A 15,224-nucleotide genomic window follows, 5' to 3' on the forward strand; every position below is an offset into this window, starting at 1 on the left:
CTACTGGCATCTCCACGCATCCTCATCAGTGTAGTTGCCTGGGCCAACATAGACATTGCTGCTCGGGTATTTGCGGTGCTTCCGCTTGTATCCAGGCTCCGAACCCGGCAGGCCGCCTTGGAAGCTAGTGCCACGGATGTACTCCGGAGCCTCGCCCCGTTCGACCCATGCCACAATGCGGGGCAGCACGTTGTCGTCTGGGTCCTGCACCAAAGCGTTTGGGTTGGAACCAAAGGAGTACATTCCCAAGCCATAGGCGCCGTTCCCGAGAAAACAGTGGCCCATGCCGCTCACGCGGAAGTAGCGGTAGAAGGAGTCGAGAGAGGAGGGCGGCATGGACATGGTCTCGGCCAGCCGGCGGTAGTAGCGTGCTGATCTCTGACGAGATGATGTAGTCCTCAATCCCATGGAATGTCAGGAACTTCCCACCGCGGCTCTGGAAGGCTGACAGGTCGGCATCAAAAGTGCTGATATTGTATGGATCTTGCGAAGCAGCGACAGCAAAGTCCTCGCGAGTCAGAGTCTCCAGGTCGAAATCCGGATTATAGACGACGTATTTGAACCATTCTGAGGCGATGAGCGACATTTCGCCCGAGAAGTATGTACTGTAGCTTGTGGTTTCGGTACTAGGTTGGAGACGCGGGTACAGGAGGGTGCCGTCATTGCCATAAAGAGGCTCGTATAGAGCGCGGACTTTGGCAGCTTGAGCGCCACTGAGACAATTGGTGGCATTTGCTGACTGTTCTGTGCAAATCAAACGCTCTAACTGAGGATGACAGAAATCGGTGTTCTCGATGATGCTGTTTGTTCCATGGTCAGTAAATGGTACCCGGTTCTTTGGCATCGCCGGGGTCATACCCGTCAACTGCGCCATCTAAACCATCGCACTGGGTCATAACCTCCTCATGAATGACCTGCCATAGACGCTCGCTAATGAAATTAGGGGAGCTTGTGTTGAAGCCGGCTATAGTGCTAAGCCAACCTCCGAAGTTGATGAGGTTGTTGAAGTTAATAGCTGGGGCGGCAGCAATAATGCCACCGAAAATTTCTGGGAAAAAGTGTGCCAGCTTGAATCCTTGTCTGCCTCCGCCGGAGCAGCCCATGTAGTAAGACTTGGAAACACTGTTCCCGTAGAAGGCGCCAGCTATCTGCTTCCCAACAACTCCTCCGGTGTAGATCGCACGGTAGACGTAATCTTCCAGCACATCGGGCTGCTGGTATATCGGAGCTGCAGATGAGCCATTGTGGCCATTGTTTCCGCTGACGGTTGCGAAGCCCGAGGAGGAGCCGTATGACAGGTTCGGGTATTGAATACAACCGGAGAGGCCACCATTGCCTCCGATTAGGAAGCAGCCGGTCCAGTTAGAAGGGAGCCAAGCCTCCAGAGTCATGCTGCTGCTAGAGGACGTGTTAACTAGCATGGCAACACGACACACTTCGGAGCGGATGATTTGGTTGGCAGAGGATCCGTGGGATTCGATGCATGATTGCGGCTGTGAAATTCAGTCAGTAATGTGTGCGAAATCAGAATGGGTCGCTTGTGAACTTACGAAGTCGGGAATAGACAGATTGTAGCCCACGGGAAGACATTGACTGAAGTGGACTTCCACATTTGGAATATTCGTCTCAGACGCAAAGGCAGAGCACGACTCCTCGAAGGTACGATTTAAAGAATAGGCATGAGAGATGTGCAGGAAGGCTACTGCCGCCTCCAGTACACTGGACAGAGAATACTGAGGAAAGAGAAACATGGTGTCGAATGAACTCGGGCGTGACGGACTCGGTTCCCTTTGGCAGACTGTTTTCTGACCATATTGATATTTCATGTTTGTATGAGCGTTCTCGAATGTCGTTGTACAAGCCTAGCAGCAGCCATGGCGAGAAGACAAGTGCATCAAGCAAATTCGAGGTCTTTCAACATCTCTAAAGCGGTGACCAAAAGGTTCATAAGTAGTTACTATGTACTCACATATGAAAGTGATTTGAATGCGGAAAACAGCTTACGGCCGGGCATAACAATTGATGATATTCTCTTCTGATACCTTGGCACAACCCAGTGAAGGCGGGATAGAACCATCCCTGGTGTAGAGGGAAAAGTGCCCAACAAACTATGGTGCAGCTCTCGGTGACTGGACATCCCATGAATATGGACGTGAGTCTCTCGTTCTGATTGGGTTATGTGAGTGGAAATTATGGGAAGACTAAGAAACAGGATTGTCTGTATTCTCCACAGGGTTCTTCCAAGCTTTGTACGCTATCCAAGTCTGTACTCCAGCCAGACCAAGACTCAGAAGCCCCAGAAGCACTGCTATAAAGACTCCAATGATTGTAGCCATCATAACATGCCTATTCTTGCTGTTACGCTCCACCCAGACGTCCCAATTCCCGTGTGGCCTCTCATTCTGGAGCTCTTCGTACAATTCCAGCATCTGTGAACCCCAGTATTTCCACTTCTGCGCTTCTCTTCGCTCACCTCTTAACTCTATGCCGTTCTCATCTGTGCCGTTGGTGTTGTGCTTGCCGACATTTGGATCGAACCCCTCTGTTAAGATCAATTTCTTTATAAGCTTGTTCGTCTGTCTGTCGTTCGGAAACAGTATCTGCAATGTGTAGAGCGTTTCCAAGGCTAACTCACGCGGGAGAATGAAACCATCAAAGACCTCGTCGGGGTCACTGGTGTGGCAGCAAAAGGTCGTCAGTCTTTGATGTAGATTGAATTTCAGATTGGACTTACTTCTGTTCCTTCGCCTGTTTTGAGGCCAGCAAGTGCTGCCTCAGGAAGCTCGTATGGTGGAAGATTTTGATGCGGACTTTTCCCTCCCAGTCACTGAGCCGAAGGTGGTTTCTCAAGTCGTGCGTTCCTTGAATCTCAATATTTCCGATTGTCTTCAAGTTGACAGCAGTCAGCTTGCGCATAATAGCCTCGCTTTTTCTGCCGCCTATTTGGAGCGCCTCATGCTCCTTTTTTGGAAATGAATCCATGATAAATGCATCAAGAGACTCATCGCATTGCCAGCGTCCCATGGACCCCAGGGCCGAGTCTCCGTAATGCAGGTCGTCCCAGTCCTGACCGATACAATTACACATAGTTGCGATACTGGCCGCAAGTTGGAATGAGCGCTCTTTCTCTGTTGGAATCACCAGTGTTTGAGCTGCAATATCAGCCTTTACTATGTATTGTGAGCCGAAGCGTGGAAGGTGAAATACCTGGACTTGGGAGATTGAGCTCGGTTGTACGCGACACCCTTTTCACGTTTCCAGAGGCTGCTTTGATGCATGCCACTGCTTCCAGTACTTCTTCTTCTGAGCTTGCAACGCCTTTTATGGCTTTTTGGAATTGAGCAAGAAAAACATCCATGAAGCCCTCATCCACCAGCTTCCAACGGCAAATTGGGCCAGATCCATCGCATCGGTGTAGCTCCCACAGTTTGGTGTAGAGCTGATTTCTTCTCGAAGCGGCGCCATGTTCATGTTTAGTATTCGAGGCCATCTGCTACATGATGTGTTCAAGACCGAGATGCTATGGAGGAGAAACCAATTTCTGAATGTACAGGTGGACGGCGATTGACTGTACTGAGGCTGCTGACCACTTTGTGTCACCGAAGATCTCAAGTGTAAAAATTCATCCCACGCACCGGGAGGCCCATTTCACAACCCCGTGGAACCACAACGAGGCCTCCTTAAACCCGGGGTCTTGTGTGGCTGGGGCGACAAGACCCAAAGCTTCCGTCAGCACGACCACATCTGCAGGACGAGGTGCATATTAAACCACCGTATCTGCGAGTTGAGATGCAGACGAGTCTAGCCCCGAGCATTATCTACCTATCACCCCGCCTGGCAGGTGTGCCGCTCCACTCTACCGTTTCTGCAGCGCCAACACAGAAGGAGGTCAGGCAGTTTACGCTTGCGACTTCATCTCAGGTGAACGGTCTGCAACCGAAAGACCACGCTTTGTGATCGGAAATATCACCAATTTTCTTGACACTTCAACCTGGCAGTTCTCTCATCTGATCATCACATCATCCACCCATTCCATGTCATTCCACATGCTATGTTGCCTCGGCTTCACAGCCGACCCAATCTTGAGCAGATCTGTCTTGTTACACATTACGGCGCAAGAGCGGGGCTAGGTATCATGGGAGAAAGAAAGAAGGATTCGAACGCTAGTTACAACGGGAATGCTTCAATCACTGAGTTGCTGCAGCAAAATAGTGAGACGCATCAATCACACGAAGCACGGGTTTCAATCCCTCTCTATACCGAGGGAGGGTTGAAAAAGCTCGAAACTTCTCAGAACGCAACGAAAGGGAAAGGCAGATGCGACGGTTCGACTGGGTCGCCACCTCCCAGTTTGAACATCTCACCCCGCTCTGAAGCGACCTACGGTTCTGATGGCTTTGATCCGACGAAGTCTGCAACGCATATGAATGCGTTCTCGCCAGACACAAGTGATGAGGTCTCGAAAGCCATACCGAATCATGAAAAGAATACGGCCTCTTCTTCAATCATTGGTTCAACAACAGCAGCATCATCGGGACTTTCTAGGCCTGTAGAAGGGTCAGCAGTGGCCGCTGACTGTCAGCCACTTGAGGATACCCCAAAATACAGCATTGGAGGGATGAAAATTTATGACCAAACGCAGAAGATAATTCCAAAGCTTTACGAAGCCCGTTGGCAGGTTATACGTCCTGAGATTTTCGACCGAGTGCATAAAAGGCTGCGACGGGGGCGATTTGCTGTGACGTTGAACAAGCGGCAATCCTTTCCGGTCATTGAGTTGATGTCGGCTGGCGTCACTAGAGCAAGTTCAATGCCGGCAGTGTTGGTCGTGATTCCTAGACACATCAAGAGGATGCAAGATTTCCTTAACAAGGATGGTACGGTGCAAACCCGGTGCAGACCAGAGGATGGGACAACAGTTGAGCTGTTGGCTCTAGCATGCAAAGGGTCTTCAACACTGATCGGCTTGCCAAACGACACTGTCCGAAACAGCCCGCAGACCCAATCGGACAGTAGCGAGTCAGATATCCTATCGGATAGCAACGATTCCCTCAGATCTGCGGAAGACAGCGACAGTGGCCCAGGACGTCATTCCTTGAATGCCTCGAAAGCACCCGCAACTGATCCTCAATCAGTGTCTGTAGTACACGACCCGATAAATATCGCTGCAGGGGTGAGGCATGGAATGGGTATACGTCTCATTAAGAAAGACGGTTCGCAATATGTACGCGGCACCTGTGGTGGCCTCCTACGCATGGAGGCCCCCAACCAGCCTCCGCGACAAGTCGGCCTCATTGCTGCGCACCTCCTAGAGCAGCTGGGTCAAGATTCCATGGAGCAACACAACAGAATCATTGGTAACTCTCCGATTATCGGAAGCATGGTTCATCCAAAGAATCCGGGAGCACTCCCATTGTACGATTGGGCGCTATTCGATGCAACTAAGCTAGGTTTCGACCACGACACGACCAGCTTCACCACAGCCAAGGAGTCGGAATTTCCTAGAGAGGGCACTGCGGTAGCCATCAGAACCTTAAGGGGCGATTTGGCTGGCACTCTGTCATCCTCCTCGAGCGGGATAATGCTCAACGCAGACCAGGGTTTTATTCAAGTGAGAACGATCGTCATGGACAAAGGTAATTTACTTCCAATTTACCCAGGCCATTGTGAATCACTCAGGATATGGTTAGCCAGTTACTGATCTCCAAATAGGTGCAGTACTTATGAAAGGCGACTCTGGTGCCTGGGTACTCGGAGATGGGTGTGTATACGGATACATAATCGCAATAAACGGCGATGACCACGCATATATGGTGCCAATGCACACAGCAATCACGGAAATACAAAATGCCCTAAGCGCTCATGTGGTCTCTCTGGCCATCTCAGCATTCCCGCGCCCGCCAGCCCATATTGGAACGACCAATGAGCACGTTAGACAGACGGAGAGATCCGTTATCTTCTCAGACAACAACACCGTACGCTTGCCTCTCAGAGGTCTTCGAATAATCCAACCGGACAGTTCTTCAACAGTTTCTATTGAAGAAGCAACCCCCGCTACTTCGGCCGCCACCTTACAAGAGCAGCTTCTTTCGCAAGTGGATCAGAGCCAACTCGAATCGCAGCGTGCTGAAGCTTTTCTTGGGCAGGGCCGCATCGTAGAAGCGATCAAGATCCTTGAGAGTGTCGTGGAAACCCGTGAAAACATTCTTGGCCCGAATCATCTGGACTGCATTCACTCAAAGTACAAGCTCTCAGTTGCTTATACACAAAACGGGCAAACAACAGATTCAATCAGGATATTGAAGCATCTGGTAGGGGAGGAATTGGTCGCCCTTGAAAAGTCAGATATTCGCCGCCTTACATACCAACATGAACTTGGCAGGGCGCACTTGGCAGATGGCCAGATATCAGAGGCCATTAAAGTACTAGAGGATGTCGTGACGGTGAAAATCTCGACCTTTGACACGTCAGATCGACACCTTCTTGCAACTCAGGTGGTCCTTGCTGAAGCATACCTGCGTGCCAATCGAGCTTCCGTCGCCGTCAACTTGTACGAGCATATCTTGGCCGTTACTTCAACACCCTCCGGCGAGCATGAACAAATAAGAGCTGCCGTGGTGCCATGGTTGGACATGGCACGCAGGCAGCTCGTTGGCTCGGGTTCAGTTGCGAATCTTTCTGGGCAGTCTGGTTTGCTTTTCGTCCACCAGAAGAAGTGAGGCGCACCTATTACATGGCATAGCAGGGAGAGAAGACTTGAACATCACATTCTTAGAAGGGTTTCACATGCGTTCGAGCTTTTCTTTCAAGGATGGGGGAGTCCGAATTCGCAGAATGCGATGTCAAATCAGCGGAAGCTATCGCTATGCTATTCTTGCATCAGCAAAAGTCACTCCGCTCACAACTCATGCATAGAGTGCCTTCCAGGTTCTGTGTTGTTTCATGTATGCACGTCCGCGTGCACAAGCACAAGTCTCCGCCACAACCAGCTGGTGGCTTGACTGCCTGGAACCCTGAGTCCTAGTCGCATCACCTCCATATGGGTACTGCGGAGACGCTCAAATTCAAAGACTTCCCCGTCAAGAAAAGTGGCGATAAGTAGGAACTAGCACGCGATCGATGCCGCATATATACAACGAATCAATAACGCGCAAGTCCATCAATGTGAATTTTTACAGATTGTTTGTCGTTTTAGGTCCTATTTCTTTTGCTATAGTCTATAGTTCTGCTGGAGGAGTAATGTCAAGGAACTTTTACTAAGTGTAAGCTATAAACAATCCTTGGACCAAGACATTATTGCCAGGACAACGGGGAAACGAACGGTCGGCCGGGGACGGTGCTTGAGTGGGTACATCGACTCACTGCTTAATTAGACGAGCAGACCCACGTGCGCTATCCGTTTCTACGGGTGCGAATATCCATTCTCTACGAAAGAGCACATGGATCCAGATTTACGCCTCAACCAGTTGACAACATGATACAGCTGGGCCATGTGTTGGTGTCTCAATTTGAGCAGCTCGAATACATCATCCACCCGATGCTGGCTGAATCTTTTGTCTCGACTAATATCACTCTTCCGCCAAAGAGAAAGCTGAAGGGGAGCCCTCCCATCAGGTTCAGTTGAGAATCCGCCGTATTTGACAGATGCATATCATAACTCGAGGGCACGGCAACATGATTATGCGCGACACAGGTGGCCAATCGGACAAATGCCCAAACAATGGCCTCCTTTGAGAAAATACAGACCTTGGCCTCATGTTCAATTGAGATAGGCTCCACGAGAAGCGACACGGGCGACAGGAGCGATATGCCAGTGAGTGTCGGCGCGATCTTCCGGGTAGTCGAGCCAAAACGTACACAATCCTGTTCCTCTTGCGCCTCGACAATACTCTTGGACTTCGTGTTGGCCTTGGGCCTAACCTCTAAAGCTCTCGATGGCAGCCTCACAGCACGGACACAATGCCAGTCAGGGCGCAGCCCGCGTCTCTTCTACCGGGTTCGATCGGATCAAAGTGGGGGCTGTATGGCCGGTGTTGGGTGAGGCTCGTCCAACACAGACATGCAGAGCCGCGTGCATATGCGAAGCCTGCCCCCTTGGCCAGCGCGACGTTGCTTGTCGGACCAGGCTTCCGGGAAATCCTTGGCAGCATCTTGATTGCCGTACCTCGAGTTCCCTTCAGATCGGTTCTAAAAGCCTCGAAAAGGCGACGGTGGGTGATATCGTGCAGGGCTGCGTGCAGGAGCTCCTTATAAGGATCACATATTATTAACCTGGACACACAATACTACCAAGTCAAAAAGAGCTTATTTCTCTTTTAGAGTTACAAGCGGTAGCACCGGAGAGACCGGCCATCCCGAAATACGGCACCGATGTCACCGGAGGCGGGCTTGACCGCTCGAGGACAATGTTGCCCGCGAAGTCTCGTCCACCGGGCTTCCCGAGCCGGGACTGAGACAGCGCTTGACGGAGCCAACATTCGTGGGTGCATTCTGTGTTTACAGATGTACCGAAGGGCCGTTCTACCGAGTGCAGAACCTCGAAGCGGCCGCTGATGGACGGACCCATGCATCAGATTCCGCAGCGGAAGCGACGGTTGGCGACGCAACCTGTGCCTCTGACATATCTTGGCTAAGCATGAAAATTTGAGGCAGAGAAATCTGCCGCGCAGTTATTACGGAAGCCAGTGACATGTTGGCGGTCCAACTGCAGGCAGAGAATGCTGGCGTTGAGCGCGCTTGGGGCAGCATCTGACGCAAGAGCTTGGAACCCAAGCTGCAAGGCGCCAGATCCAGATCCAGATCCAGCGACATTGATTTCATGTCCCCAGGCTGGTGTTCTCCTTGCTTTATGGAAGGTCGCACTGTCCCCATGCACCCACCTGGATACGAGAGTCTCTGGGTCGGAACAACCGGCGCCTGCTGCCTTCTGTCTAGTCAGACATGCGCTGCGAACGTTCCAACAGCCGACAATATCTCCGATTTGTCCACAATCGCGTACGCAATGACAAAGCCAATGTCACCGTTTCACCGCATAACACTCCGGGATGCCATGCAGAGGGGAAAAAAGATACATAAGAAAATACACCTGCCAACATCTTTCGAGGGCTTCTTGGAACTGCAGGGAAGTTACCCGACGGCTCTTATGCCGTCCTCCCGTGACGCCCCTGGCTGCTTGACAGTGCTCGCAAGCGATGCTTGTGAAACTTCATGGCATTTGTACGATATCCACTGTCCTGGGAGATTGAGTTCGCCCCAAAGATCGAATGGGCGAAACAACACCATGAGAGCTACGGAAAGCTCACCATCTTCTGGCTGGATTAAGATGGCGAGTATTGGCCAGTCTAGCACGATTGGCAACCCATGGTTCGACTCGTTTGGGGCGGACGCTGACACTCCTATCTGGCGCCGGTTCTAGAACACAAGGCGCTGACGTGTGGCGCCGCGGCTCGTTTTAAGCCTCTTTCAACGTTTAGTCTTGTTTCGTGAACAGCCCTACTGACCACATGGGATCAAATACAGTGGTACGGCTAAATCATGATTGATGGAAACAAAAGTGTCCAACGTGAACTGAACCAAATTCTCGAAACCGCTTGCTCGGGATTCGCACAGACAGTGCCTGAGGACAGGCTTTCCCACCTTGTTAGGGATTGCCTCTGAGGGATGACACTGATAAGCAACACCTGACAGCAGGTATGCCAGTTGGAACAGACTCACATGTCAGAGGGGCTTGATCCAAGGTCCAGGCCATGCCTGAAATGGAAGACCCGCCCAGTGACACTGAATGCCTTCTTTGGTGAAGCACCCGCAGGGACAAGACGTGCGAGGTTGCATCTCGTGCCCCCCTTCCGCACAACAGGTATGTCGGCGCCTGCTGGATTATTACAAACCACAACAGGATTGTACTGCATGATGATTCACGCACCTGCATCGCGAGGAGTGCGGTGTTGACAGCGGCTCCGGGGCGGTCGGGCTTACGTCGTTGAATTGTCGTGATCGAGCTTCCGAGGAGCCAATCCAATGAGGCTCACTGGGTCCCGAGGGGAGGAGTCTCGGGCCGGATTGCCGCACGGCAGACCCCCACTTGATATCTCACCCCAGCGGGCGGGGGCTCGCGCAGACACTGATGGACATTTCTGTCTTGCACGAAGAGACACAGTACGGCATTTAAACTTCATCGGCATCGACATGGGAAGGGATGGACCATGCATCTCTCGACGGCCGAACGGCAAGTCCCGGCTAACTTCGACCTATGCTTGTGACTTCGATGCGCCTCGGTTGAGAAGCGCGAGAACAATCTTCCAGATCATCGACAAATGCTGCAGCAACCTGCCCGGCTTCGAGACGGACTCGGTGCCGGAACGAGGGCAGACGGCCCTGAGGCCCTGAGCAAGCTAGCAACAGCTGAGAGCGTCGCAACAGGAAAAGCAGCATTCAAGTATGTAACAAGTCTGGGCGTCGCACTGCTTATGTACTCCGGTATTCTGGTACTATGATATTATGATGGCTTACCGGACAGCTTTGTGTGGATCGTCGGCGGCGGCAGGTGAGAGCCGCCGGGACTACAAACCGGCTCATGGACAAGGATCCCCATTCCCAGCCCTCTGTCTCTGTCCGTCAATCCCGAAGAGACCGTGGCCTGCATCCAGGAACGTCGGTCGGGTCTGCCACACCTTGCCACCTCCCACCTCCCATCTGCCTCCACACCGCAGGCCAAGGATTGCTTCCCCTGCCCCCTGCACTGCATCCATTGGAGAGGAAGCAGGAAATGCCCCGAGTGGCGTTCCCTTTGCATGCCCCGCGAGCTGCACAAGCTTCGAGAAGAGTTCCCTTCCGAGCTCTCGAGTTCCGCTCCCGACACGCGACATGGCCTCTTTGAGCGTCAGCCTCGGCAGCTTGAGACCGAGCTATTCAACAACCAACGCAGCTTCCAAGAGGACTTCTCGCAGCTTGAGCAGGCATTGTTGAGTTAGGTCGCTCATGCCTCTGCCGTGGATTCAATGTCAGCATCCTGCCGGCCCTGTGTGCAGGCGAGAACGGCCAGTTCTTGGATATGGGACCCGGGCAAGGGTCCCATCATCCGTACTATGACCCCGTACAATACCACCGCTCACACGGTCCGTCCCTACCGATCTGACTATGCCCCATTGCGAGCCGCAATAGATTGGATCTCTAAAGCACCAGCAGTCAAGTGACGGAATCAAATGCACTCCAACAGCGCCCACAGGGTCCATCCCTACTCCCAACGCCCACCGTCCTCCAGTATCCCTCCTCCTAGCTCTCTTGGCTCAATCAATGGTGTCGATCCACATGAGCATCGGGCGGACGTGTCCTGCGGACAAACAACCACATCACGAACATGCTTCTCCTCATTATTATCCATCATATTTCATGTTGATGAACCCCAGGCTTATGAGCCCCCAGATACGACCCATCCAGGGTATGAAACGGGCTTCAGTGCCAAGGACGGATCTTTATGGCACTTGAACTCTCACTCGATGGTTTTTCCGAATAATTCATTTGGGGCGGCTAAATCTCGGCAGGGGTGGAGCAGCTATGCTCCGGTCCTGCTGATCCATCGCGTACGGCTTATATAGATATCAAGCCATCCCCGTGACTTGCCCCCGGGTGGGTGTGTTGGTGCCAATCGCAGCCAACAGAACGTCACCAGCCTCGTCCGAGTGATAAAGCATTGGTCATTGGTCTTTGATCCTCCTTATCTCTTGGTTGCTGTTGAGAAGACACCCACGCTCGTTCCCTGTTTTCGACCTGGAAGCCATACCTTTGAGCATGTGTTTGGATCCTCGGTCTGACTTCAAATATTCACACTTCAGTCAAGGCATCTCGCCATTACAGTGATCCAGAAAGGTGCCAGCCAAGATGGCCATCATAGCAGAAGTTGCGAGGGAGATGGCCCTAGACAGCGACGTGGACGCTGACACTTCCCACTTGGGCATGGGAAGCGCCGGAACAGTCTCCACTCCCGATACGGAGGTCACGCCACCAGAGAGCCCTGTCCAGCAGCACCGGAGCCATCTCTCGAGTGAGAGACTGTGGGCCAAGAAGAAGCTGTCTCAGCTCACTCAAGAAGAGAAGGTGAGTATAGGATGGTTGCCTCAGGGAATTATTCAACGAGCGTCGCTGATGTCTGCCAGGTCTCACTCCTCACCGCTGCGGACTTCTGGAGGACGAAAGCCATCACCTCGAAAGGGATCCCGGCAGCAAAGACGAGTGATGGACCAAATGGTGCCCGTGGAGGGATCTTCGTCGGCGGCACAAAGGTGAGCTCCACCCCTGAAAGTCTCAGGAGATCGATGGAAACATGCTGAGTGATGTTCAGGCGGCTCTATTTCCATGTGGCGTGTCACTAGCCGCAACATGGAACCAGGACTTGCTTTACGAGGTCGGCCAGCACCTCGCGGACGAGGTCAAGGCGAGGTCCGCCCATATCCTGCTCGCGCCCACTGTTTGCATGCACCGCCATCCTCTGGGAGGCAGGAATTTCGAGTCCTTTTCGGAAGATCCGCTTCTCACGGGGAAGCTCGCGGCGCAGTACATCCAGGGCTTGCAACAGAAAGGCGTTGCTGCCACTATCAAGCGTTCGTAGCGCCGGACATCGGATTTCATGTGGAATACTGCTGACGCGTGGAGCAGACTTTGTCGGAAATGAACAGGAGACTCACCGATTGACCATAAACTCTATTGTTCAGGAGCGGCCGTTACGAGAGCTATATCTCAAGCCATTCGAAATTGCCGTGCGGGAGGCAAACCCGTGGGCTATCATGTCCTCCTACAACCTCGTAAATGGTGTTCACGCGGACATGAATACGCTCACTCTGAAAGACATCTTACGCGGCGAGTGGGGATACGATGGGTAAGTTTTCTTCTTTTTTAGCATCATCGGAGCAGGATCAGACCTAACCTCGCCCACAGCACAGTGATTTCAGACTGGGGCGGCATAAACTCAACTGAGGAGTCAATCGTGGCAGGATGTGACATTGAATTCCCCTTTTCCACAAAATGGAGATTTGAAAAAGTCCTAGACGCGCTCAAAAAGGGTAAAATCTCACAGGCGGACATCGACCAAGCGGCTGAGAACGCGCTGACCCTGGTCCACCGAGTCACGGGTGGTGAAGCATATACCGAGGAGCCGGAGAGGCAAGACAACCGGCCGGAGACGCGGGCGCTGATCAGGGAGGCCGGAACCCAAGGTCTGACGCTGCTCAAGAACGAGGGCGGCATCCTCCCCATCAACCCGAAAACTGCGAAGCTGGCTGTGATCGGCCCCAATGCCAACCGCGCAATCGCTGGGGGTGGGGGGAGTGCCAGTCTGAACCCTTACTACAACACACTTCCCCTTGACAGCATCAAGAACGCCGCAGAGAAGGAGGTGATCTATGCCCAGGGCTGCCACATCAACAAGTGGCTTCCTGTCGCATCGCCATATTGTAAAACGCAGGACGGGAAGCAGGGAGTCACAATTGATTGGTTTGCAGGAGACAAGTTCAAGGGGACACCAGTCGTACAGCAGAGAAGGACGAACACGGATCTCTTCCTATGGGATTCGGCGCCGCTCTCACAGGTCGGCCCGGACTGGTCGGCAATCGCGAGGACGTCCTTGGTACCGACAATATCAGGGAGGCACACCATCAGCTTCATGAGCGTCGGGCCGGGAAAGCTGTACCTCGACGGAAAGCTCGCTCTGGACCTTTGGGACTGGACGGAGGAGGGGGAGGCCATGTTCGACGGCTCGGTGGACTATCTCGTAGAGGTGGACATGGAGGCCGGCAAGGCCGTGGAGCTCAAGGTGGAGATGACGAACGAGCTGCGGCCGATCTCGAAGCAGAAGCAGTTCAACATGACGCACAAGTACGGGGGCTGCCGCATCGGCTTCAAGCAGGAGGACAAGGTCGACTACCTCCAGGAGGCCATCGAGGCGGCGAGACAGGCCGACGTCGCTGTTGTGATTGTCGGTCTTGATGCGGAGTGGGAGTCCGAGGGCTACGACAGGCAGACGATGGACCTGCCGTCGGACGGCAGCCAGGACCGCCTGGTGCAGGCTGTCGTCAAGGCCAACCCGAAAACCGTTGTTGTGAACCAGTCCGGGTCGCCGGTGACGATGCCGTGGGTTGATGAGGTGCCTGCGATCATCCAGGCGTGGTACCAGGGCCAAGAGGCTGGCAATGCGCTGGCCGACGTCCTGTTCGGCTTCAAGAACCCCAGTGGGAAGCTCCCGGTGAGTGCTGGCTCATCTTTGAATGCCGTCTGGGAGTAGCTTTTACTGACCGTCTCGCGCAGTGCACCTTCCCCAAGGCACTCACAGACACACCAGCGTACCACAACTGGCCCGGCGAGAACCTTGGCGTCGTCTACGGTGAGGGATTGTACATCGGGTACCGGCACTACGAGCGCGCCAACATCGCGCCGCTGTTCCCCTTCGGCCACGGCCTCTCGTACACGACGTTCGAGTACGGGCGGCCCTCGCTGAGCGCAAGGGTGCTCTCCGAGGACGGCCCGGCGCTCGAGCTGCTGGTGGCGGTGAGCAACATCGGCGAGGCGGACGGGTTCGAGACGGTGCAGGTCTACGTGCGCGACGAGAAGTCGAGGCTGCCGCGGCCCGAGAAGGAGCTCGTCTCGTTCGAGAAGGTCTTCCTCGAGAGGGACCAGACCAGGCACCTCCGGATCAGGATCGACAAGTACGCCGTCGGGTACTATGATACCTCGCTGCGGGCGTGGATCGCTGAGGAGGGGAGGTTTGAGGTCCTCATCGGGGCGTCGTCGGCTGATATCAGGTTGGTTTTCTCTTCCCTTTTGGACGTTGCATGGTGTTTATTCTCTAGCGATGATATAGATATCTGCTGACACTGTTTCTCCTGCAGACGGAAAATATCGTTCGAAGTCAAGGAGTCCTTCACCTGGGTCTTTTAGGAGGTTTCTATCCAAACCCGGACCAGGCACCTACCTAAATTGCCATGATTAGCTCGCAATACTCTTCAATACACTCCTTACCACACCTCTTAAGGAACGGATATACGCCTCGGGTTCATGGCGATACAAAGGGAACGATGGCATTTTCGATGCATGTGCAGGAGGGTTCGGAATCCCGGGAAATATACTACGACCAAGAGATCTTGGCCCCTCTCTACTTGAGGGCCATTTGCTCTTGGCTGTCTTATTTTTTTATTTTTGGTTTCATCTTATTTCCCCCACTGTAAATATATGGACCC

General features: G+C 53.2%; 4 protein-coding genes across 4 annotated transcripts; 2 read left to right on the forward strand and 2 right to left on the reverse strand.

Moving 5' to 3' along the window:
• Positions 1 to 1,751, reverse strand: INS49_002911 (uncharacterized protein; the record flags this gene model as incomplete). Its single annotated transcript, XM_043163712.1, has 4 exons — positions 1 to 397; positions 450 to 800; positions 859 to 1,493; positions 1,551 to 1,751. 4 exons carry the CDS (start codon positions 1,749 to 1,751, stop codon positions 1 to 3), a joined length of 1,584 nt encoding a protein of 527 aa, XP_043032218.1.
• A 595-nt stretch (positions 1,752 to 2,346) lies between these two features.
• INS49_002912 (uncharacterized protein) lies at positions 2,347 to 3,087 on the reverse strand (the record flags this gene model as incomplete). Its single annotated transcript, XM_043163713.1, has 4 exons — positions 2,347 to 2,351; positions 2,474 to 2,542; positions 2,636 to 2,673; positions 2,735 to 3,087. 4 exons carry the CDS (start codon positions 3,085 to 3,087, stop codon positions 2,347 to 2,349), a joined length of 465 nt encoding a protein of 154 aa, XP_043032219.1.
• Positions 3,088 to 5,254: 2,167 nt separating this feature from the next.
• Positions 5,255 to 6,719, forward strand: INS49_002913 (uncharacterized protein; the record flags this gene model as incomplete). The annotated part of the gene is made up of 2 exons (XM_043163714.1): positions 5,255 to 5,636; positions 5,713 to 6,719. The coding sequence occupies 2 exons, from the start codon at positions 5,255 to 5,257 to the stop codon at positions 6,717 to 6,719; spliced, it is 1,389 nt and encodes a 462-aa protein (XP_043032220.1).
• A 5,158-nt stretch (positions 6,720 to 11,877) lies between these two features.
• On the forward strand, positions 11,878 to 14,925 carry INS49_002914 (uncharacterized protein; the record flags this gene model as incomplete). The annotated part of the gene is made up of 7 exons (XM_043163715.1): positions 11,878 to 12,093; positions 12,153 to 12,278; positions 12,338 to 12,596; positions 12,652 to 12,871; positions 12,931 to 14,233; positions 14,296 to 14,789; positions 14,877 to 14,925. The coding sequence occupies 7 exons, from the start codon at positions 11,878 to 11,880 to the stop codon at positions 14,923 to 14,925; spliced, it is 2,667 nt and encodes an 888-aa protein (XP_043032221.1).
• Positions 14,926 to 15,224: the final 299 nt, after the last annotated feature.

Source organism: Diaporthe citri (genome assembly GCF_014595645.1).
Source record: "Diaporthe citri strain NFHF-8-4 chromosome Unknown scaffold_1, whole genome shotgun sequence".
Classification (NCBI taxonomy): Eukaryota; Fungi; Ascomycota; class Sordariomycetes; order Diaporthales; family Diaporthaceae; genus Diaporthe; species Diaporthe citri.